Source organism: Anguilla rostrata, chromosome 18 (assembly GCF_018555375.3).
Source record: "Anguilla rostrata isolate EN2019 chromosome 18, ASM1855537v3, whole genome shotgun sequence".
NCBI classification, from domain to species: domain Eukaryota; kingdom Metazoa; phylum Chordata; class Actinopteri; order Anguilliformes; family Anguillidae; genus Anguilla; species Anguilla rostrata.
In genome coordinates, this window is record NC_057950.1 from 22,149,714 (window position 1) to 22,172,865 (window position 23,152).

General features: G+C 46.6%; 2 protein-coding genes across 6 annotated transcripts in view; one reads left to right on the plus strand and one right to left on the minus strand.

Annotated features, from left to right (window-relative positions):
• fancl (FA complementation group L) lies at positions 1–22,027 on the plus strand. 3 transcript variants are annotated; one of them, XM_064317256.1, is made up of 14 exons: positions 1–427; positions 554–612; positions 1,664–1,724; positions 2,983–3,039; positions 4,231–4,328; positions 6,001–6,097; positions 9,277–9,345; positions 16,858–17,008; positions 17,363–17,446; positions 18,701–18,746; positions 19,501–19,582; positions 20,318–20,434; positions 21,404–21,475; positions 21,608–22,027. In XM_064317256.1, exons 1-14 carry the CDS (start codon positions 335–337, stop codon positions 21,608–21,610), a joined length of 1,089 nt encoding a protein of 362 aa, XP_064173326.1. In that variant the 5' UTR covers positions 1–334; the 3' UTR covers positions 21,611–22,027. The 3 variants fall into 3 exon arrangements, with proteins under 3 accessions (XP_064173326.1, XP_064173325.1, XP_064173327.1); XM_064317255.1 differs by having other exon boundaries at positions 21,630–22,027; XM_064317257.1 differs by lacking the exon at positions 2,983–3,039 and having other exon boundaries at positions 21,630–22,027.
• vrk2 (VRK serine/threonine kinase 2) overlaps positions 21,582–23,152 on the minus strand; it is a 20,374-nt gene continuing 18,803 nt past the window's right edge. For 2 of the 3 annotated variants that reach the window (XM_064317252.1, XM_064317253.1), the window contains exon 13: positions 21,582–21,941. In XM_064317252.1, coding sequence (XP_064173322.1) covers positions 21,675–21,941 — 267 coding nt within the window. In that variant the 3' untranslated portion in view covers positions 21,582–21,674. The remainder of the gene's footprint in view (positions 21,942–23,152) is intronic. The other variant, XM_064317254.1, reaches the window with a different exon arrangement.

The following is a 23,152-nucleotide window of genomic DNA, read 5'->3' on the forward strand; positions in this document are numbered from 1 at the left end:
AAGCGCTTCTTGCTTGCGGCGCGAAACAAAACGAGAAAGTTTAGCTAGCATGTTATGACAGCCAGCTAGATCTGCACCGTTTCTAAAATGGCTAAATTCTTACTTTGATGAAGTCGTGCATCGTTATTAGCCATAAAAGTTAACAAAGTTATTACAACTTGTGCTAACAGTGGCGTCGGATTTGCCTATTGTTGATTGTTAGTGTTGTTAGTAAGTCGTGTGCTCCATTAGCTTTATTTTTTATAAAACATAAGTAAATTAGTTCTTCCAACGGCGGCTAGTAAGGCTTGCTTGCTTTATCTCATGTTTATTTATCTCATGTTTGCCAGTGAGAATGGCAGAAAGTTCTTTATTGCTACAGGAAAATCCGTTGCTTTTGCCTCTCAACAAAGAGAAAACTATTTATGATGGGTTCATTACTGTTCAGGTGGGTCATTTGTAATTCAACGCTAGCAGTTCGCATAGCGTTTGCCTGTTAAGGCGTATGTTATTGGTGCTTCTTGCGTAGCTATTCGTTGCGGTTTCAGAAACTACTTTTTCATTTGCTTTTCAGGAGTTAGACTTCCGAATAAGAATACTAGTTCCATCCGACCGCCAACTAAAGAATTCAAAGTAAGTCGCTTTCTTTTTAGTGGTGGTAGTTACTCTTTAAAATTAAAAGGGGTGGCATATGACAGACCATCTAGAAATACATAGCTAGATAAAAACGTGCCCTAAAACGCATTTTTCTGGCATTTCTCGCATTCTTACGAGAGACTGTGCGCTTTCATGGAAGATATTTTGATTACCAGTGTTAGGACTGGTCGTACGGGGATTTAAGGTCACTTGGCAGCACTATACTGTATCATACTCGAGTGTTTGACTTATAAAGTGGCTGCAGTTCTGATCTTGGTTATTGGGTATTGGTTTTTGCTGTCCCTTTCTCTGAATGGAACTTCAGCTTTGTTCCAAAGTGGAGTGGGACAGGACACCCCACACTCATCCCTTATCATTTGGTTCACATGAATTTCTTTCTTCTCTGCTGGCAAAAGGATGAATAATGAATCCACACTGAATGTACAATAGCAGTAAAAGGGCTGTGCATTTAGTCACAGATCTCCATAATTTAGTCGTATTCAAAATATGATGTAAGAAGAGAAAGTAATGGGAGTTTGTGGTTATTTGTATATATGAGGAGAAAGGTGCCAAGTGCACTCTGTATTTACTCTCGGACACTGTTGTTGAGCAAAATATATTTATTATAAACACAAAACTGATATTTGGGGAAATAAAAAGAGCATGTCAAAGGATCTCAAGCAAATGTTTCCGCTACATGATGCTTTATTCAGTGCTCAGAAAATTATGACACTTGGTTCACATAGTCTGCTAATTGAGATGACGACATACATTTTTTTCTCTTCAATTTTGGCTACTCTCCTGCAGCAACTCTTTCTTGTTGCTACCTTTACTGTGATTGTAGCCATTCAAGTTCAAATAAGAGAAAAAAAAAAACATCTTAGAAGGAAAGTGTTGTGTTTTCTTATAAAATTGTGTGTGAATCTAGCATTTGAATACCAGAAGTTGCACACCTGCTAATAGTAATGGCTCAGCCTAGGCTATATGCAGTTCCATCATGAGTATATTTACAGTCAGTGCTGAAATAATGCAGTTCTTCTGTCTTGAGGCTACAGTGCTGTTGGCGCCTGAAACGGCTACTTCACGGATACCAGCATGTAATAAAAAAGGTAAAAATTTTGCATATGATCTGTTTAATGTATACACATACGCATGCACGTACACATACGCACACACACAGTGAGCTCCATAATATTTTGGGCAAATACATATTTTTCTTGATTTGGCTCTGTACTCAATTTTAGATATGTATTAAAACAATTCACATGCACCTTGTGGTAAGCCCTCTGCTTATGGTCCCTTTATGGTAGCCTTTGACACCTGTGTCTAAGAGAGTCGTCTTGATCTCTTGGAAAGTTGAAAAGGGGCTTATCTTCAAAATTGAATGTCTTTTGTCATCCACTACAGTTGTCTTCCGTGGTCTACCCGGTTGTTTCCGTTCTTGATTCCAAAACAATGTATCAAACAGTTGATTGTGACACACCCAAGGTTTTGCATATGTCTCTGTTCAGTCTATTTTGACTTTTGGCCTCACGATGGCCTGCTTCACTAGCATTGACTTTTCTTTGGTCCTCCTGTTGAAAGGCAACAACGAGAGACTCCAAATACAAATTTGATCCCTAGAATAAATTCTGGACCTTTTGTTAGCTTTCCTGTGCATGAACTAAGGATGCAACAACACACGGCTGACCAAACAACGGGTGATCAGCCGTCTGTTTGATTACTTTTGTTCCCCTAAAATGGGTGGAATATGTACTAAAAGGCCTGTGATTCTGGATCGTCCGATATGGGTGGAAATACTCTCAAAGCTGGCAGTCTGAACTTTAACCTCGTATTCATTGTGTCATTTCAAGTATAATGTGCTGGAGTACAGAGCCAAAACAACAAAAAATGTCACTGTCCCATTACTTATGGACTGCACTGTATACTGAACACACATTTACTTTGCTGTATCCTTACGAATTTAAAACTGTGGCATAACAGGGCATTGTTCAAAGGGCAGAGTGCTCTGCAGAAGCGGATGGCTGAGCTTGTTACAGCTGAAAATTATTTTCGTTTAGTTTTTCTTTCTTCTTTTCTTTTTTTTCTCTCGCTGGCGCTCTCTCTCTCTCTCTCTCTCTCGCTATGGCTCTCTTTGTCTCCATTTCAGAAGGATTTGTATTCCACCTAAGGCAATAAAGTTCATTATTTTGATAGACTTAAAAATATTATTAATTAAAGCTTGTGGCAGCTTCTATTAATCAAATAGTAGACTGGGGATATGATTTAGGCCTCCAGTGTAAGTTCGTTTTGAAGCAATAGACTCACCACTGTGTTTTTACAAAAACACTAATTTACAATTGATCAATCCTTTTTTCTATTTCTTAGAGATTGCAACATTCATCAGATCTTGTCAGTTTTATTTTGGAGCTTAAAACAGTTTTGGTAAGTTCTTGTTCTCTGTTCTTTATTGCGTTTTATAGATGCTATAATCTATTAATGACAATTAATTTAATCTTTTCTGTTATTTTTTTATTTTATGTAGCAAAGCAGTGATTTAAAATGTGGGAGGATTTAAATGTTTTGTGTGAAGTAAATTATTGGACTTCCTTTAAGGTATACTTGCGATATTTGATACACCACCATACATAATTTTACATTGTTTGGGATTTCCTTTTTAGTTCTGCATTGTCTTGTTTGAGATTAAAGGACTTTTTGCGACTTACCTTCCTTTCGTGAGTTCCCAGCATCCAGCTGTCTAATGCTGATTTCTGATTTGATATCTGCAGGGCTAATTGAAATCCAGTGCAGCAGTGGTACTGCTTGCATTAGCTTGACGGCTCCTTGGGTCTGTGCATAGATATGGGCGGATGAGACCGCTATGTGCTTTATAGAATAAAAAGCCAGGCTACTGTCCTGTAGTCTTATGTGTGGAATAGAGCTGCTGTATACATGCACATTTCCTCTCAAATGAAAAATTGGCTACCCAGTACATGAAATGTAAATGCTGGAATCTATGTCAGGCAGCCAATTATTGTTACAGTAGTTACTGGCCTAAATTAGCCCGAGATACTGTGCCATTACTGTGGCGCCTTATATAGAATGACATATTTCAGTCCCTCTGGATATCCTGACCTCTCAAATTATACTCAACAGCCAACAGCACAATTATTAAAAGTGTTTTAAAGTCGACGCATATGTACACACACACACACACACACACACATACGTGTATGTGTATGTGTATAGAGTTAAATACAAAAGTATTGGGACAGTGACACAATTTTTGTTGTTTTGTCTCTGTATATCAGAACTTTGGGTCTGAAATAAAACAATGAACATGAGGTTAAAACAAAGCTTTAATCTGGGGGTATTTTTATCCATAGCGGGTGATCTGTGTAGGAATTACAGCTGTTTTTATACACAACCCCCTGTTGTTTCACGTAACTCAAGCACTACTTGTGCATTCTATATTGGGACTTGTGCATTACTGAAGTGAAGTGCCAGAAGAAGGTTGTTTCTCCACATACAGGTTGCCCAGCTCCTCTCAGTGAAGCTCGTGTGTAATACAGTCACAAGTGCAGCTGCGGTGCGTCATTAATGCTGAGCTGAAGGAAGGTGTTTATTTTTCCGCAGGAAGTGGCTGTGAAGCGCAGAGGGGCGTGTCCGGCAGCCCCTCCCCCTCAGTACTACCAGCGCCTCATTGGAGAGATCGGGAGCCTGGGCTGGGATAAGTATGTTCCCTCCATGAAGTCTTCTTACCTGCCTTGCAAAGTTAGATTTTTATTGTGATAAGTTTGATGTGTATCTCATGTATATTAATGAACAAGCGCTGCAGATGCCTGCATAAAGTAACATTAGAAGGGTTTTAAAAATACTTGTATCTATTGCAATCCATGATTTGAGAGATGCAGATGACCTTGAAGTAAATTGAATGAGTAATAAATAATTTTAATGTGTTCTAAATGGGGTGCTCCTTTTGCAATGTTCGAAATGGAGATATCAACTGGAAACATGATATTTGACGTCTGTAAACTGGAGCGAGAGTGTTTTCAACGTTTCCCCCGCACACAGTGTAACAGACTGATGGGGGATGGACGGTTTTTAGCATTTCATTGAAAAACAGAAGATCTGTAATAGATATGTCGTTACATTCTGATTATCCAACACCCATCCACACACGGCTTCATCCCTTAATCTGTTTTTATTATGCAATGCGGCAGACATGAGAGGAAATAATGCAGAAACATGGGACCTTCTGTTTAGTGCTTTTTTGTATTGTTTGGGGGGTGTTTCTCGTTTTCGCGAAGGTAGAAGGAAAAAAAACTCAGTTGGAACAGTCCCAATGGAAGACCAAATGTGACCAAATTAAATAAATAGGAAATGAAATAAATGGCGACGCAGGTTGAAGAATACGCACACAGCTGGCAGTTCACCGAAATGAATGACAGCAAGGTTATCGCGCGCTTGTCATTAATTAATTAATGAATTAAATGAGTATTTAATTGGCTAACGGGTTTATTGGCTGCGCCGCGGCTGGTGTCGGAGTCGCAGGCGACGCCGCGGCGCTCGGTCACGTGCCGGGGCGCGCCGTGCTTTAGCCGGGTTCGCTAATTCTTTCCCTTTTTCTCTTAATGGCCCCGAGATGAAATTATGATATTAGCAAATGCAAATTGATCCAATTAGAAACCTACCTCTCCAGTTTAATGGGAGAGTGTTGAAGTTACGGGGAAACAAGGTGAACGTTTTAATACCGAATCGCGGTCAGAAGCACTGCAGCGGGGGCCTATTGGTAAATGCACTCGAGATTAATTTGGCGCCTTAATTGGCATCGGCGTTAATGGCCTTGAGTCCGATATAGTTGGGCACATCTGATTGGTCACGGTGAAGTGAACTTACGGCGGAAGCTGGTCATTTTAATCAGCTCTCGCTCCCTGGAAAAACGCGCGGCCGACGTTAATTACAGTACAGACAGGGGTCATTGTACTGTTCCGTTCTCTGGGATATTTTAAGCCCGTCCGTAATCAGACGGTGCGGGTCACCCGGCCCGGTCAGGGCCCGTCTTTTCCTCCCTTCCTCCTGCGTCCGTTTGAAGAAAACGCGTGATTTCTGGGCCTTTGGCCATTCTGGAAGATGAGGCTTTTTGATTTGTGATTTTAATGAATTTGTGTAATCCCGAGTCTAAAACTGATGTTGTCTGGTTTGTTGCTCTGGGTAAGAGGGTCAGTCATGTGATGGTACTTTAGTGAAATAGGTCATTGATGTGAAGCTTTATTGGTCCGTAAGCGGATGGTGACAGAGAGCGTCTGGGCGTTCGGGGGGTCCGGGGCCGGTGGAGACGGTAAGCGTGGCGCACGCTGACCGCGCTGTTGCGTGGGCGTAACGCCCCGCCCCCTGCCTCCCCAGGCTGCTCTTCCTGGACGCGGAGCTGCGGTCTCTGAGGCTGGGCGCGCAGGACTCCGCCGGGCGCCAGCACACCGTGGCGCTCAAGCTGAAGCCCAAGGTGAGCGGGAGCCTGGCCTCGCTTCAGCCCTGTTCTCTCTCTCCACATGCGCCGCAGCAGCACCCTGCCAGAACACGGAGACCCTTTAGCATCTGCAAGTTGTTGTTGTTGTTGTTATTGATTCATTTTTATTGTTTATTTTTATGTGACTTTTTGTGCACACCAAATGTGCTGCGTGCGCTGTATTCTTCCTGTGTCTGTAATTCTTGGCTGTTGCTCGTTTCCCTGTCTGAAAGTGTGAGTGATTGCAGACCTTCTTGCTCCTTAATTATTTGCACAGAATTGGCATTTCCTGCCACATTTGGGACGTGGCAAAAAGCAGGGTTTGATTATTGGAATACTTAATCATTGAGCTATAGAATATGCAATTTCTTTAATGAATCTAGAGTCACATACCATATGAATGAACGAGTGATCGTCCGTTTCGCACCGGGAGTCGTCTCCGGGATGACCTTTAGCAGCGCGGCAGTGCAGCTCCATTTAGACGGGTCTTTTCGGGACAGAGCGGTCACAGAGGACCCGGTGCGTGGTTACCGTGCGCCCGGGCCGCCCTGCGATGGCTGAGGCGAGGGACGCTGGCGGGACGCGATCAGAGCAGCGGCGTGCCGCGCTGCGCTGCCCGTACGCCGTTCAGCAGGGCGTGCGAATCCCCCCGCGCCCGCCTGTCCACCGCGGGGTAAAAATAGCCCCGATCCCCCCACCCCCCCAACCGCACATCTGCTCGCCTCCCTCGCTAGGTCACCACACTCGACGGCTTGACGGTTCAGAGAGGGAGGAGCAGTCACAGGAACAGCGTGCGTGCTGAGGAGCAGTGGCATGAAAAAGCATTCGCCCTCTTCCTCTGTTTCCTCTGCCCCCTATTTGTCACACGGAATGGTTTCGGATCTTTAGACAAAATGTCATAATAGGCAAAGGGAAACCAGGAAAACGCATACATTAAAAAAATTATTTCATTTAATGAAAAAAGTTATCGGACGCACATATCACCCTTGTGAAGTAATTGCCCCCTTACTTACTCAATCAACCAATTAACCAAATTTAATTCATAATTAGATGCAACTGATGGAACATAGCATGACTTGATTGCAGCCAGCCCTTTTGAATCTGAACTTCACTCATTGAACTTTACCATCAGAGTGAAGGTTTGTAGTCACAGTCTACATGCACACTATGCCACGATCAGAGGAAATTCCAGAATAGATGAGAAAAAAGTTGTTGAACTATATCATGCTACAAGGCCATTTCTAAGGCTCTGTGACTCCACCGAACCACAGTGAGAGCCATTATCTCAAAATGGAGAACACTTGGAACAGTGGTGAATCTTCTCAGGAGTGGTCGACCTACCAAAATTTATCCAAGGGCGCAGTGACAACTCATCCAGGATGTCACAAGAGAAGTACATCCAAAGAACTGCAGGCCTCTTTAGCCTCAGCTCAGGTCAGTGTTCATGACTCCACAATGAGAAAGAGACGGGGGGGAAAAAAGGGATTCATGGGAGAGTAGCAAGGTGGAAACCACTGCTAACCAAGAGAAACATCAATGCTCATCTCACGTTTGCAAAAAGAAAAGCACCGGGATGATCCCCAATCCTTTTGGGATAATGTACTATGGACAGATGAGTCTAAACTGTAACTTTTTGGACCATATGGGTCCCATTATGTGTGGTGTAATGCAAATACAAGATTTCACAGCAAGAACATCATAACAACAGTCAGATGTGGTGGTGGTGCGATAGTGTGAGTGCGTTGCTGCCTCGGGACCCAGGCGACTTGCCATTATTGAAGGAGCGATGAATTCTGCTCTGGAAATTCTTGAGGAAAATGTCCGCTCATCTCTCTGTGAGCCGAAGCGTAATTGGGTTACGCAGCAAGACAATGATCCAGAACACAAAAGCAGCCGCATGTGAACGGCTGAAAAGAAACAAAATTAAAGTCTTGTAGTGGCCTAGTCAAGGTCCTGGCTTGAACCCAGAAGGAGGTGACAGGACCTGAAACGAAACTGAAAACCTACCAATTTGTCTGAATTAAAGAAAAGAAGAGTGGGCTGAAATTCCTCCACAGCGATGTGAAAGACTGATATGAAATTACTGTGATTGTTTGGTTGCAGTTATGCTGCTGAAGGTGGTGCAACCAGTTATTATGTTTGATATGGGTGTTTGATAACTTTTTCAGTAAATAAATGAAATACTTTTTAAAATGTGCTTTGTTTACTCCCGTTCGCCTTGTCTAATATTACATGTTGTCCAAAGGTCTGAAACCATTCAGTATGACAAATACACAATAATAGAGGAATTCAGGAAGAGGGCAAATACTTTTTCACGGTACTGTATGATGTAATTTGTAGTTCTGTTGAAGGAATTATTACTGGGATTGTTGTAATTATTATTATTCAGTATTGTTTTGACCTGGATCTCAGAAACTGTAAGGCGTACGGCTACCGAATTAGATTATTCGGTAGCAGCATTAGTTACTGAAGATTGCTTGCAAATGTCACAAAAAATAATTTTAGGGACTTTCTGAGTTTTTGATGGCTGAAGATGAAAAGTTATCAAAAGAATATTTCTACTGCCAAACGTTTCAGTGTAATGCAGTCACAATGTTTCTGGGGAATTCACGTAAACAGGAAGTGGGTTTTCTGCATGCGTACGCTGTATGCAATTTTTAATGCTCCACCTTCACGTTCACGTTTTGTGCATTTTTGACCATAGCTGTGTCATTCTTTGGCCTAGATTAAAAATGCGGTGTATACACATACAGTAAAGAAGGCCGAATAACATTTACAGTAGTTTAATTTCTTCCGTATGTTGCTTCCCATAATTTAAAATATTGCATTCCACTGCATATTGAGTACAAATAGTTGTGCTCAATAGTGCCAACATGAGATGAAGCATTTATTCAGTTCACTTGGCCTACATTCAGAATCCTCCATCAGTCAGGTGTTCCGTGGCAATCGTTACATCGTAACAAATGATTCATAAGACAGTGCAGTTGTGCCATTTACCCAATGCTGCTCGGACCGGTTTCATTTCCTGTTGCTCTTGCTCTTGCTCTTGCTGCTGTTGCTTTGGTGTATTTGCATTATTTTTAATTCTTTCACTTGGTTGGTTCTGTGTCTGCATGAAAGTGTAATTTTGGCACAGTCGGAAGAAGTGTGTTTTGACCCCCTTGCCCTGTGTTCAGCACCCAGCTGAGGCCCCAGAGTGTTCAGCAGACCTGCCACTTCCCCTGAACATCACCTGGACACCACAGGTAGGCGAGCCGCACACCTGCACGCAGTCACCCGGCCAAGCGATCAACGAAGCGAGCGGCGAGCCCTGACCTTTCCACCCAGCATGCCACGCTGAAGGCTGTTCGCCGCGGGGTCCGGCCTGTTAGCGTGCGGAGGGGTCCGCCAGCCGTGTTCAGGAATGAAGAAGAAAAAACTGAGAGACAAAAACTAACCGGAGCTGTTAAAATGCTTCAGTTAGCTAACAGACCACAGGTATCGACGGGCCAGCTTGTCAGGTGGCCATAGCAATGCACCGCCATCGACTCGACGCCCGCCGCGGGCGCCAGGAAGCCGCGACGCTCTCCCCGGGCCGGCGTACGTGCGAAAAAACTGATGAAATCTGGGAACAATCAGGAGCAACTGATAAAGTATTACCTAACGCATAATTGGCTCCCTCAGCCGGCACTGTAGCCCAGGAGCGCTTCCAAAAGGAGGGTGGGCGTCTCTCCTCGCGCTCGCCGCTCCACCGCTAGCGCGCTTCTCTCTCTTAAAAATGTTTTCTTTCAGAGTCCCTTTTTCAACTTTCCAGATTCAATTAAAGGGCTCTGAGCTGGCCCGCTGTAGTTTACTCCGGTCCTAGAACTTAAGGGATAGTTAGCGCTCTTTATTTATTAAAGTTCTCCGGCCCCCGTGTTGCGGGTTCGAGGCGCGCGGGCAGGGAGAGCGGCTCGGAGCGGCGGTGCCGTCTGGTGGCTGTCGTCCCGCTGGGCCCGGAGCGTGTGATGTATTTTGCCCGTGCCTTGTGGGGAAGGCCCCGCCCCCCCCCGCCGGCCTGACGTCTTCATCTGAGTGAGTGATTACGAGCCGCTGCATCGCCAGGCCGAGACGCGCCACACACTGTGTCCTCTGCGTGTGTGTGTGTGTGTGTGTGTGTGTGTGTGTATATGCAGGTCATTGTGTTTGTGTGCATGTGTGTATGTGTACGCAGGTGACCGTGTGTATGTGAGCGTGTGTGTGCCTGTGTGTGTGTATATGCAGTTGATTGTGTGTGTGTGTGAGCGTGTGCGTGTGTATGTATATGCAGGTGATTGTGTGTATGTAAACGTGTGTGTATGTATATGCCAGTGATGTGTGCGTGCATGCGTGTTGTGTGTGTGTGTGTGTGTGTGTGTGTGTGTGTACACGCAGGTGATTGTGTGTGTGGGCGTTGGTGTGTGTGTGTGTGCATGCATGCGTGTTGTGTGTGTGTGTGTGCTGTGTGTGTGTGTGTGTGTGTACGCAGGTGATTGTGTGTGTGTGTGTGTGTGTGTGCGCAGGTGATTGTGTGTGTGTATGTGAGCGTTGGTGTGTGTGTGTGTGTGTGTGTGCATGCATGCGTGTTGTGTGTGTGTGTGTACGCAGGTGATTGTGTGTGTGCGTGTGTGTGTGTATGTATGTGTGTGTACGCAGGTGATTGTGTGTGTGAGCGTTGGTGTGTGTGTGTGTGTGTGTGTGTGTACGCAGGTGATTGTGTGTGTGTGTGTGTGTATATGTATGTGTGTGTACGCAGGTGATTGTGTGTGTGAGCGTTGGTGTGTGTGTGTGTGTGTGTGTGTGTGCATGCATGCGTGTTGTGTGTGTGTGTGTGTGTGTGTGTGCGCAGGTGATTGTGTGTGTGAGCGCGTGCGGTTGGTCGGGCGTGGGTGGCGTTGGGCACAGGCCCCTCCAGTGCAGGTGTCTCTCAGCAGGAGCAGGCTCAGGCTCTGGCTCCTCCCACCCCCAGGCTGCAGCCAGGAGAGAGGCTGTGAGGGGGCGGAGCCGGGCTGAAGCCCCACTTCTCCCTCCCTGAGCCTCGTCCAAACTGCCTGAACGTGCTCTTCACCGGCAGGTATAATTGCACAGCCATTTCTGTGCTTTTAGCCTCCGGAACTTTCCTTTGGCGTTGTTGCATTCGTCACTGTGTCACAAGCCGACCCCGTCGAACCGCCCGGGTGGTCTCACTCCCCATTTTTATTTTTCATTTTCATTATTTTTGAAAAAATATACCGCACTGTTTACAAGACTGCATCGGTCTTGTACGCCAAGTTGTCGAGTGCTTTGCGTGACGCAGAGAGTAAACGCGGTAAACGGGGACCGTAGACTGATTGATGCCGCAGCGTGTGTGTATTCAGAGGTTTTTTTTTGTGTCTGTGTGTGTTTTTTCTCTCCGCTGTCTGCGACTGATTACTCGTCTGAGCCTCGCGCCCTCCAGAAGTTTCCGTGTTATGAATGGGCGAGTACACACATTTCTGATGACCGGTCCCCCCCACACACACGCACACAAACACACACACACACACACACACACACACACGCACTCCCCTGTTTTGTTTATAATCACTCATTTTCTTGATAAGCGTAATGGCAATCCCCGAGGCCCCGGAGGAGAAAGGGACCTAATTGGAACACTCGAGCGAAGACGAGGAGACACTCAGGCCGATATCTGCATCCCAAACGCACACATTATACAACCCATTCCGGGGGCTTATTTCAGCCGCCATTTCAATTACAAGGACATTTCCACTTGCACTATATATTTATATCAGAAGAATAACTATAATCACGGGACTGGCATTAATTGGAAAGTAATTGCGCAGTCCTTGCACCTGTTCAATGCTAAATTGTGTGCACTGCAATGTCACACTGACCCATAATTTTTGGTTCATTTTTTCCCACCCCTCCTCTGTCAGTCCCCCCCCCCCCCCACACACACACACATTTCTTGGGTGCCCACCTCATTTTAAAACCCTTTCAGATAAATAAGTAAAGCTAACACCTTCCACCTACGTCAGGATGGAGACAAGCTGCTTGCTTTTCCTGGCAGATAACACCCCCTCCTGACCCCACCTGTCCTCCCCCTTTCTCTCCCTCCGTCCTTCCTTCCTCCTTTTCTCTCTCACTCCTGGCGCATCTCTCCGTCCACCTCATCAGCTTTCCCCCTCTGCTGCTGCTGCTGCTCCCCACAGAGCATCATCGCCATGGCGATCTCAGCGAGGGGTTTTGGCGGTGGTGCGGCACCCGGGGTGACAGAGGGTGAGGCTGCTTGTGTGTGTGCGCGCGCGTGTGTATGGTGTGTGTGTCTGTCTGTCTGTCAGTGTGTGTGTGTGTGTATGGGGCTAACACACACAGGGCAGAGGGGGGCTGTGGGGGCACCCTTAGTTTTACTCGTGAACACAGCAAGCACAGCGTTTTTGGTGTTTGTTTTGATGAGCTGAAGAAGCCATTCAGCCTGTCCAGGCTTCACATTTATTCCTCTGTCTTTAGAGAAGAACTAACACTCCATCAGGCCCAGTCTTGGACACACCAATGGTTTATTCTTCTGCTGCATACTTTAGCAACTCTGTGGGATAAAATAATTCTTGATACGAGTGTGAAATTTACCGTTAGCTAAATTCCACCTCTGGCCCCTTTGTTCGACTGGCAGAACCCAACTCTTGAAATATCGGTTGTCGACTTATCACCTTTAAATGTAAAATCGCAGTTAGGCACTCCCTCCCCGTCTCATTTTTCATTCTCTGGAATCTTTTTTTCCGCCTTTCTCCACTTTCCGTCCGCACGGCGCACGCGCACGGGCTGCCGCGCTCAGGGACTCGCCGTGGCGCGGCGCGAAGGTGTCGTAGCACGCCCAGCAAGACCCCCTTCTCTGCTTTAATGTGCCAGAACATCACAGCCATTAATTAACTCCTCCTGCGCTTCATTCGTCTCTTTGGCCAGAGATTGTCCTGCGCGCGTTTCTGCTACCTTTTATTGGAATATAATCTGTCTGCCATCTTTTTTCCTTTTTTCTATCTTTTTGGGAAAGGAGGAAACCACAGTCCTCAGAAGTGTTATATTTTGTGCAGGGAACAGTGGAGGGAATGGTTGGACAGAATTAAATCAGCAGCACAACCCTACTTAAACTTCAGCGTTCCTCTTCAGGAGAGCTTGTGTAAACATCTCCCATTTTAAAGGCAAAGGATGAGTTGTGATGTGCTTTGTCAGCTTGTGGTGCTTGTGTTGAGGAAACTGAATCTGGAGGGGAAATTGCGGAAAGATGTGCCTGTGGTATAGTAGGGGGAATTAACCTCAAAAAAGGGTCAAATAAAAAGGGTCAAAGTGGTGGATAAAAGCACCAAATTTGGTACAAACACTCTTTGGGATGTGTACCGCCATCTCAGAAGGGGTACACGATTTAAACGTTTTCAAATACCTTTTATACTGTTTAACCCCTTGAAGCCCACTTAAAAGCCAGGGCGTTTGGTAAGAATCACCTGTCTTAAATAAACCCCATTATCTCCAAAACTACATACAGTACAGGCATGGTTCAAAGTTTGAAATAAACAGCACATTTTCACAAGAATGCTTCTTTGGGCTGATCTTAAACACAATCCTGAGCAAGCCTTCCAAACCCAGAGTTCCCTTTGTTTTCCTGAATAAGCTCTGGACAGGAATAGGCCTGTAACACCACCAAAAGACCCCTCCCCTACTCCCCCACGAATGGAGGCTGCAGAGTATACTTCCCCATAATCTAATGATAGTAATAAATAGCTTTTTACGATGGTGCGTGATCTTATGATTGTACCCATCATTTCTCTGGATACTTTTGTATGTAGGTTGACGCGGTTGTTCCTTTATGATCCAGGCACTCATTTAGGCAAACCTATCTTCCTCGTGTGCCAAATGTAGTGCTTCTTTATGAATTATTTTATTATCATTTAAGTGCCTTTCCGGTCAGTCGGCAACCAATTAAGTGGCCGTTTTGAATTTGTTCAATAACTTGCTGTTTAAGATTTTTTTTTTGAGCACTCCTTCTCGAATGTCTCAGGATCACCTAGGAGACGTCTGCACCAATTTTCATTTTTATCCGCCGCATAATGTTTTTTTTTTTTTTCAGTTAATTCCCCCTTATTATCATGTTTTGACAACATCCTGCTTTCCAAGTACAGGATGTTTGTCCAGATAAAGAGAACGGAGAATCGTGAGCAGCCTAACATCATGTTAAGTATCCTTGACCATGTATAAGCCGATATTCTAGGATTTCATAAGGAAAAGAAAACTGTTTAATATTCCGGCCCCCAGGATGGGAGCTTCCCTCATCAGAGATCTTGCTAAATTGGCTGCATTATGAGTGCTGAGGTATTACAATGGGGGGAAATTACACATGACGGTGGCGATTAACATTTACACCTTCACTCCGGCTCGCTGTGGAAACTTGGCGACCGCGCTGGGGACCAAAGGCACTGTTTAGAAATGTATGTTCACAAGATGTCTAATAGGTGCTTTAATGTAGCGATTAGGATGTGAATGATACTGAGCGCTGAAAGGCGGCCCTTTCTGTGTTTTATTCTGGACATGGAAAGGGAGCCCCTGGTGTGTGTGTGTGCGTGCGTGCGTGTGGTGTGCGTGCGTGCGTGTGTGTGGTGTGCGTACGTGTGTGTGTGCGTGCGTGCGTGTGCGCGGTGTGCGTGCGTGCGTGTGTGCGCGTGTGCACTTGTATGCGCCACTGATTGAAATGAGAAGTGGAGTCTGCTCTGTTTGACTAAGGGCAGATTGGAATCCTTTACCCTGTGGTGGCCCCTTTAGTGCAATGAATTTCCTCTGCTCCTTGGAAATTTAGTACTGCCTTTGTAAACTAAGTATCACTGTGTGTGTGTGTGAGATGTGTCCTTTGTGATCTGCATAAATTTATTAGTTGTTTGCCAAAAAGTTTCCATTAGTATTGTTACTATGCGCTCTGATGTATTTTTTTCCAGAACTTTGAAAAATGAAATTATAATGCGTGTTGCTATTGGTGTACATTTTATTCAGGTTTATGGTTATTTTACAGGCTCGTGTTACTCTAGTCTCTGGGCAGTTGTGTGCATGGCGTGCTCGTGCCTGCGGTGTATTTGGAATACGTCACTCACTGGTTTGATTCCCAGCCCTGGGACTGCCACCAAAGAGCCACAAAGCATTACAGGGTGGCGATGTTGCACTCTCGTCCTAAACGCAGTGTCGGTCAGCGGTCTCTGGCGGCGGGCGGGTGGGCTGCGCAGGGCCGGTGACGTCACGACGGCGGGCGGACGGGCGGGCGGGTGGGCGGGGCCGGGGGCACCGAGGCAGCCGGACGCCGGGCTCTGGCCGTTTGCTCTGGGCTTCCGGGCGCAGATGGGGCCTCTCCGGCGGGACCCGGGGATCTGGTCCGCAGACCGAATCTTTCAGAAGCGTTTAGATTGAAGGCAAAACGCGCACGCCCCGCGCCCACAGCTGGACGGGTACGCCAGGAGAACGCCACCCGCACTCCCTCCCTCCCTCACTCCGACGGCAGGCAGCGAAGCCAGGCCAGATTTGATCAGCTGTCAATCAGCGCTCCTGATTCACGAGCTTGCCCTGAGAGTCGCACTCAAACCATCAGGGCCGTTTCACAGCTGAACTTTAAAATGGAGGGAAGGAGGTGAGGTCTGTTGAGTTGAGAATTAAAGGGCAACGCGCTATGCTAATTCCTTCAGTGGCGTGCTGAGCCCAGGCTGATTCTTGGTTGTTTGGCAACCGTGAGATGATCTTTGTTTTGACTGATTTGGGTTGGGCGTGCCTAGCTTGTTCCTATGATCCATTTCCAAAAGTGCCACCCCCTTTACATTTTACTTACTTTTCCCTGTCAGTGTGGAAGATCCATTTGTAAGGCCTCAATGGCTGCAGTTTTCCCTAACCGGTCACCAAAAAACTCAGTTATCCTTTGCATCACCTTCCGCTAGCCCCCGCTTCCTTTGACTCAAGAGACACGGGGGGTTTCACCTCCACTGGCCAGTCATTCTACAGCTGTTTGTGGGGTGCTTCTTGACTTCACATTTCTACAGCATAAATTCTGTCGGATACAAGGAAAACCCTGAAATTCTGTATGGTCAAATTGGAAGCCATTAAGAATCGCAAATCTGCAGCTGTCTGTCTTTTAAACATTTTTTTTTCCTTTTTAAATATTTCCTTTTTTTTTTTTTTTTTTTGTTTGCTCGCTTCTGCAAAGAGTGCAACATCATTTGCAACTTAAATAAGGCGCTCGCAGCCTCAGACAGATGGGAGTTATTCTCTGTGTTCAAGTTGAAATCAATCAGCAGATGTTCCCAGTATAACTGATTATTGTGCTTTTGTCCAGCGAATGTAAATGACTACCCGGCTCCGGGATTGCAGGACACTGTCGCAGTGCAGCTGACTGAGCCAATTAAATTACACTGAGAGACGTCCTCACTGGCAGAGCACCGGAAGCTCTCTGTGTCTGCTGTGCGCAGTAGAGTAACGTGGGACAGTTGTTGTGAGTGCTGAAATCTTCTGGCTGTGGGGGGCATTCGTTAATGGCTTTAAGTGAACGGAACTGCCTCTTAAAAACACGGAGAGGAAGCTGGAATCCAGGTTTACTCAATTTTATGAAAGACGCCAGGTTACAGTTTCCGTTTGGCCGAATTGCACGAATGCAGATACGGAATTCACGCCTGTTTGAGACCTTGATCTTCAGAGCTGGTTCTGGACCTTGGTAGAAGCGCCACGGCCTCTCTGTTGAAAGTGCCCGTTTGCTCCCCCCGCAGAGCACCCTCCTGGACGTCCACGCTCAGTTCCTGTCCGCTCTGGAGTCCCTGCAGGAGTTCTGGGCGGTGCTGGATGAAATCGATGAGAAAACCTGGGTCCTAGAGCCGGAAAATCCGCCCCGAGGAGCAACCATGCGGAGAGTCGCCATCGGTAACCCAGTCCTTTATCCATCACCAGATCATTTCCCACCATAGTAGGAAACTTAACGATTAATAAATACCATGTTATTACTTTTTGGTTTTTGGAATCTATTGCTGCTTATATGAGTGTTCAGAAAACTATGAAAATTAAATCATCAACTGTCCATTAAACAGGTTTGGACAAAAAAAAATTTTTTTTTATGCCTTGGTTAACTGTCCCAGTGCCATTGAGCCCCTCTGGGTGTATAGGCATTTTAATGCATTGTTTAAGTGCCAGGAGCTTTGCAGATGCTGTCTGCTTTGCTGAAATATCACACCACACCACCGTTCGTTTTCTAACTCACGTTCTGCCATGTTTTCCCAGCGAACAACGTCTCAATAAAGTTGGAGATAGACAGCAGACACCCAAAGATGTTGCCTGAATGTTGCCTGCTTGGAGCAGAGCATGGTGGGTATTTCTTGGAAGGTACATTTTTACAAAATGGCACTCCCTAAAAGTAGTAGATGAGTAGATATCTCATACATTCTCATTCTCATACACACATGCGCCTGGTTTACTACATGAAGACTATGGAGATGTGAAAAGAAGATGTCAGGCAGTGGGGGTTTTAAGCTTTGTTGATTGTTTCCTGAAATTCAAGGTCACGCTTGACTAACGGTGGCACCCGCCATATTGTGGGTTGCCTAGCAATGTCGGAGCCAACCCGCACCACTGATATTAAATGTACACTTCAGTAGCCAGGCGACGTGGGGCAGTGAACAGCAGTGTGAAGGGGTCATGTGGAATATTAGTTCTTGCATTTACTATTGATAAACAAAAAAATAAATAAATGGCGCAATCCCATTCCTGCAAGATTGATCTCCTTCGATGGCACGCAATCGTTAATGGTGGACGGGAAATTCCACATGACTTGTTTTAATTTTCCCTGTCATCTGTGGTTTTCCCACACGCATGTGCGCTCACACTGTGTGTGATGCGATGTGTGCCTGCACTGTATTTGTAGATGTAAATGGATGGCACCGGTATTCAGTTGAGGTTATTGCACAAAATGTGTTATATCTAACCCTGCGTTCACACAGCGAGCAGCACAGTTGATGGGTCGCTCAAGTGTACTAGGTTGAGGGAGGTGCAAGAGCTTCCCGTTCTATCCTCGTAGTGGTCTAGTGCAGCTACACATTTTTGAAGAGAAATAACGGCATTACACAGTGTATCAGACGTATATTTGCCATATAGCCTGTCCTTTAGTTTCGGTGTATAGTTTAGTCATGAGGCTGATAATTATTTGTTACTGCTATCTTGCTAGCTAGCAAGCTATCTCTCTATCTCTCTCAGTACCTAATGTTATCTGGCTAGCTAGTTAGAGAGATAGAAATAGCCAGCTCTCTAGCTGCACCTCTATTGCAACGAGTGAAGCCAGGTGGCACAATTATTCAGAAAATGGTATCATACCATTTGGAAAAATAGTACGTATGTGCGGCCCTGCAGAGGTGCTGGTAATAGCGGGCACTGGCACAACCTGCATTCGGTGCCAGACCTGAGCTTCCATTCACACACTGGAGCGGTGCCTTAACAGGACCAGGAACCGCCCAGCTGCTTTCACATATAATATAGTAAAATGTTTATTTGTGTCTTAGTGAATACCCCGGTGTTGATATAGCATCGGCATTTCCTGATTGATATTTATATTCCCCTGCTGTGTAGTCGTGACCCCTCTGAGGAGTAAACTGAACGCCAACATGCATTTATGGTAAGGAAATCATCATTTGTTGTTTGTGCTTCTTGACTGTGACTGACTGCTTTTCTGTAATTTAAGTATTATTAGGGGGATAAGTACCAAGGCGCAGAGGTCACCTATGGTATTTGCTAAGATTATTATCATTATATATTATAATTGGAACCCTAATTTTTCCAATTTTGTGTAATCTAATAAAGCAGATCACTACCCAAAAAGGCACATTTCCATCAGTGAACACTTGGATAAATGATACATGATGATAACATAATGTGATGACTTACAGGGCTTGAAGCATCCAATCACTGGTTGCGGCGATATTTATTATTTTTGCTGTGTTTTCACAGCAATTTTTTTTGGTTCCCATTCCCACCTGCTACTCAATTGAAAAAGCTTACCAAGATTAGCCAAATAGGAAGAAAGTGAAATTTTTTTACTTTTTACTATTTGGACTTAGTTTTGCAGTCCATAACAATGTGCAGTCCCCCAATGTGCTACGGCTCACTCTTCGTGCTCGGCCCCCGACATCGCTGCTTACGGCTATATTTACAATTATAATTTTTTCAATTTAAAAAAAATGTGTTTATTTATATATATATATATATATATACACACACACACACACATATATCTGCTTTATTCTTTATTTTTATAACCCCAAAACATTTTTCTGCTAATTTGTATCATTGTCTTAAACCTATAATCACTACAGCTTGATTTGCATGCTTTTAATTAGCCTGTGTAACCGAGACATCCTGTGCGCTTTCAGGAACCCGGACTGCAGCGTGCTGCAGAACCTGAAGGATGTTTTGGAGATCGAGTTCCCCTCTCCTACCACCCACAAAAAATCTGTACGCGGCCTTCCCATTCCGTATACGCCCGCTAACATTTCCACCGCCAAGTCGGACTCAGAGTAAATGAAAGCGCGTGCGGCCGGTTTCAGAAGTTGATGCCGGGTGTACATTTCCTGTAATTGGGCTGTTTACAGAGAGGAGCGTTGGGATAACAAAGGTGCCTGAGTCCGGAGCACTCTCGGGCTCGTTCAATCACCCATTCACCGTTTGTCTTTTTTTCCCCGTTTGTATTTTTTATTTTACTTTTTTTTTTTTTCCCGTCAGCCGGCGGGTTGAAAGGCCGGCGTGTTTACCCGCGGCCTGCAACCGGTGATTAGTGCCTCGCCGCCATTAACATTCAAAAGAGGGAAAAGTTTACTTGACCAGATGTTTAAATTTCACCTGCCATCCTTTTAATGGATTGCCCGTGGGGGGAAGGGGGGGGCAGGGAGGCTTGCAATTATCTTAAAAGCAGCGCGCGTACGCGGGGAGTGGAGGAAGAAGAGTGGGGGTGGGGGTCGGCTGAGATGGGAGACACACGCGGGGGCGGGGGGGGCGGGGAAGGGGGATTACCACACCTGAGTCTCGTCTCTTCCCCGCACCTCCAGCAGCTCTGCGTGTGTCTCGTGCGCGTGTGGCCGTGGGCACTTGGGGAGTTTGGCTGAGGTGCTGGTGGAGGGTTTCTCAGGTGAGCTGGGGCTTTCTCAGGAGGGTGTGAGTGTCTGAAGGCGATGTCTGCGCTCCCTCCCCCAGAGTTTGAGCGCGGAGTGCGGGATCTGCTACTCCTACCGCCTGGACTCGGCCATCCCGGACCAGGTGTGCAGCGACCCGCGCTGCGGACAGCCCTTCCACCAGGCCTGTCTGTACGAGGTGAGCGCGTCGCACACACACATGCACACATACAGACATGCATACACACACACAGAGACACAGACATACATACACACATACACAGACACATACATGCACGCACACACACATACACACACATACATACAGACACACGCACATACATAAAGACACGCATACACACACACAGAGACACAGACATGCACGCACACATGCAGGCACACACGCTTCTACATGTATGCAGCTCCCATTCATAATACATGCTCAGTGTTTCTGAGCAGCATTTCAGGCCTATAACAGTCTCAGACGGCCCGTGTAATAACAGGGCAATGCTAAGAGAGGGGTAGTAGCACTGCGGTCCCCGTCGGCCGTGACGGGCTTGTGTAGAAACGCAGGAAAAAAAGCACAACGCATGCAGAAGAGGAAGTGAGGCGGAAGCCAGCAGGAAGCAGGCCGGGTACGGGCTCCAGGTCTCCGTGTTTTCACTGCGGAGCGAGTCCAAGGCAGCCGGCCCCCTCCTCCCTCCCCGCCGAAGCCCGCGCTTGTCATGTCGTCTGCTGGTGTGACATTTGAGTCCTTACGAACAGCGGAGCGGTCCATCTGTTTATTGTTAAGCGGCGCGAGGCTTTTACGTCGGCCGCGAGAGCGGCGATCAAAACAGATGGACGAGGCGAGCGGCCGAGCGCACGCGGCGGGGCCGTCGCCGGGCCGACGCCGGACCCGCCCGCGCGCCCGTCTGTTTGCCGCCTGTTCCCCCCCCCCCCGAACAGACAGACGGGCCGCGCGGCGCCGGAGCCAAGGATAGTCAGCCCGTTAGCCCGCGATGTACGAGCGCGCGGACAGCGTGTGTGTGTTTGTGTGTGTGCGCGTGTGTGCGTGTGTGTGTGTGTGTGTGCGTGCGTGTGCGCGTCGGCAGGCGGGCGGAGCCGCTATCGGGGGTATCGGCGAATTCACGGCGCTGGCGCGATTCTCCTTCCTCTCGTCTCACAGTGGCTGAGAAGCCTTCCGTCCTGCAGGCAGAGCTTCAACACCATCTTCGGCGAGTGCCCCTACTGCAGCAAGGTACGACTGCTGATCATTATTCAGTTCAATTCAAAATAACCGCTTTCCGCCCATAAGAAAGTGTCTAAGAGTACCGTGAAATTTTATTTCGTTTTTTAAAAAAAAATACAAAATTTGTAAATACAAAAATAGTGACGGACTGACTCGTTGGCAGCCCGTGACGGTGAAAATGAGCCTGCAGAAGCCGTGAGCCCCCGGGTCATAGCCTCGCCGGCCCCCGGTCCGCGTGAGGCAAGAGGGCGAACAGGAGGGTGAGGATGAGGAGGAAGAGGATGGCGAAGGCTCCGCCCCACTGTCCGAGCCCCCCGGGGGTGTCCAGCCTGCGGGGGCGTCTTTCCCTGAGATTGTACGGGTGCCGGGGCGGGGCCGGTTTCTCCGGATCGGGTTCCTCGTCCCGCTCGTCTGCCCCGCCCTCCCCCTCAGCCTGCACCTTTCTGATGGCTCCTTTCGCTTGCGGCTTCTTCTTCTGAAATACGGGTGAAGATTATGCTGTAAGACGTAGTGTTTCCTTTGTGCGTTACATTAAATAAGCTGTACAAGTATAAAAACACACTTGAATTGGTGGTGTACTTTATTATTCAGCTTAACTCGCACAGCAGTAACCAGGCTTGGACATCAAATATTGGGATCTCCTGTGTGGCATGTGAGTATCAAATGGTGATATCCTATGTCACATGGATTTTGCACACACACATTTATACCCTGTGTCACATGGATATCACACACGTATATCCCGTATTACATGGATATCACACACGTATATCCCCCGTGTCACATGGATATCACACGTATATCCCCTGTGTCACATGGATATCACACACACACATCCCCTGTGTCACATGGATATCACACGCGTATATCCCCTGTGTCACATGGATATCACACACGTATATCCCCTGTGTTACATGGACATCACACGCGTATATCCCCTGTGTCACATGGATATCACACACGTATATCCCGTGTCACATGGATATCACACACACATCCCCTGTGTCACATGGATATCACACACGTATATCCCCTGTGTCACATGGATATCACACGCGTATATCCCCTGTGTCACATGGATATCACACACGTATATCCCCTATGTCACATGGATATCACACACGTATATCCCCTATGTCACATGGATATCACACACGTATATCCCCTGTGTCACATGGATATCACACGCGTATATCCCCCGTGTCACATGGATATCACACACGTATATCCCCTATGTCACATGGATATCACACACGTATATCCCCTATGTCACATGGATATCACACGCGTATATCCCCTGTGTCACATGGATATCACACACGTATATCCCCGTGTCACATGGATATCACACACGTATATCCCCTATGTCACATGGATATCACACACGTATATCCCCTATGTCACATGGATATCACACATGTATATCCCCCGTGTCACATGGATATCACACACGTATATCCCCCGTGTCACATGGATATCACACACACATATCCCCTGTGTCACATGGATATCACACACCTATATCCCCCGTGTCACATGGATATCACACACACACATCCCCTGTGTCACATGGATATCACACATGTATATCCCCCGTGTCACATGGATATCACACACGTATATCCCCCGTGTCACATGGATATCACACACATGTATCCCCTGTGTCACATGGATATCACACACGTA

What these genes read in the sequence shown, in the direction of transcription:
- fancl (XM_064317255.1), top strand. Translation starts at nt 335, where the DNA reads ATGGCAGAAAGTTCTTTATTGCTACAGGAAAATCCGTTGCTTTTGCCT. An exon ending in CGCCAACTAAAGAATTCAAA is followed by an intron (nt 613 to 1,663) that starts GTAAGTCGCTTT and finishes TTCTGTCTTGAG; the next exon opens with GCTACAGTGCTGTTGGCGCC. An exon ending in CCTGCTTGGAGCAGAGCATG is followed by an intron (nt 17,447 to 18,700) that starts GTGGGTATTTCT and finishes CCTGCTGTGTAG; the next exon opens with TCGTGACCCCTCTGAGGAGT.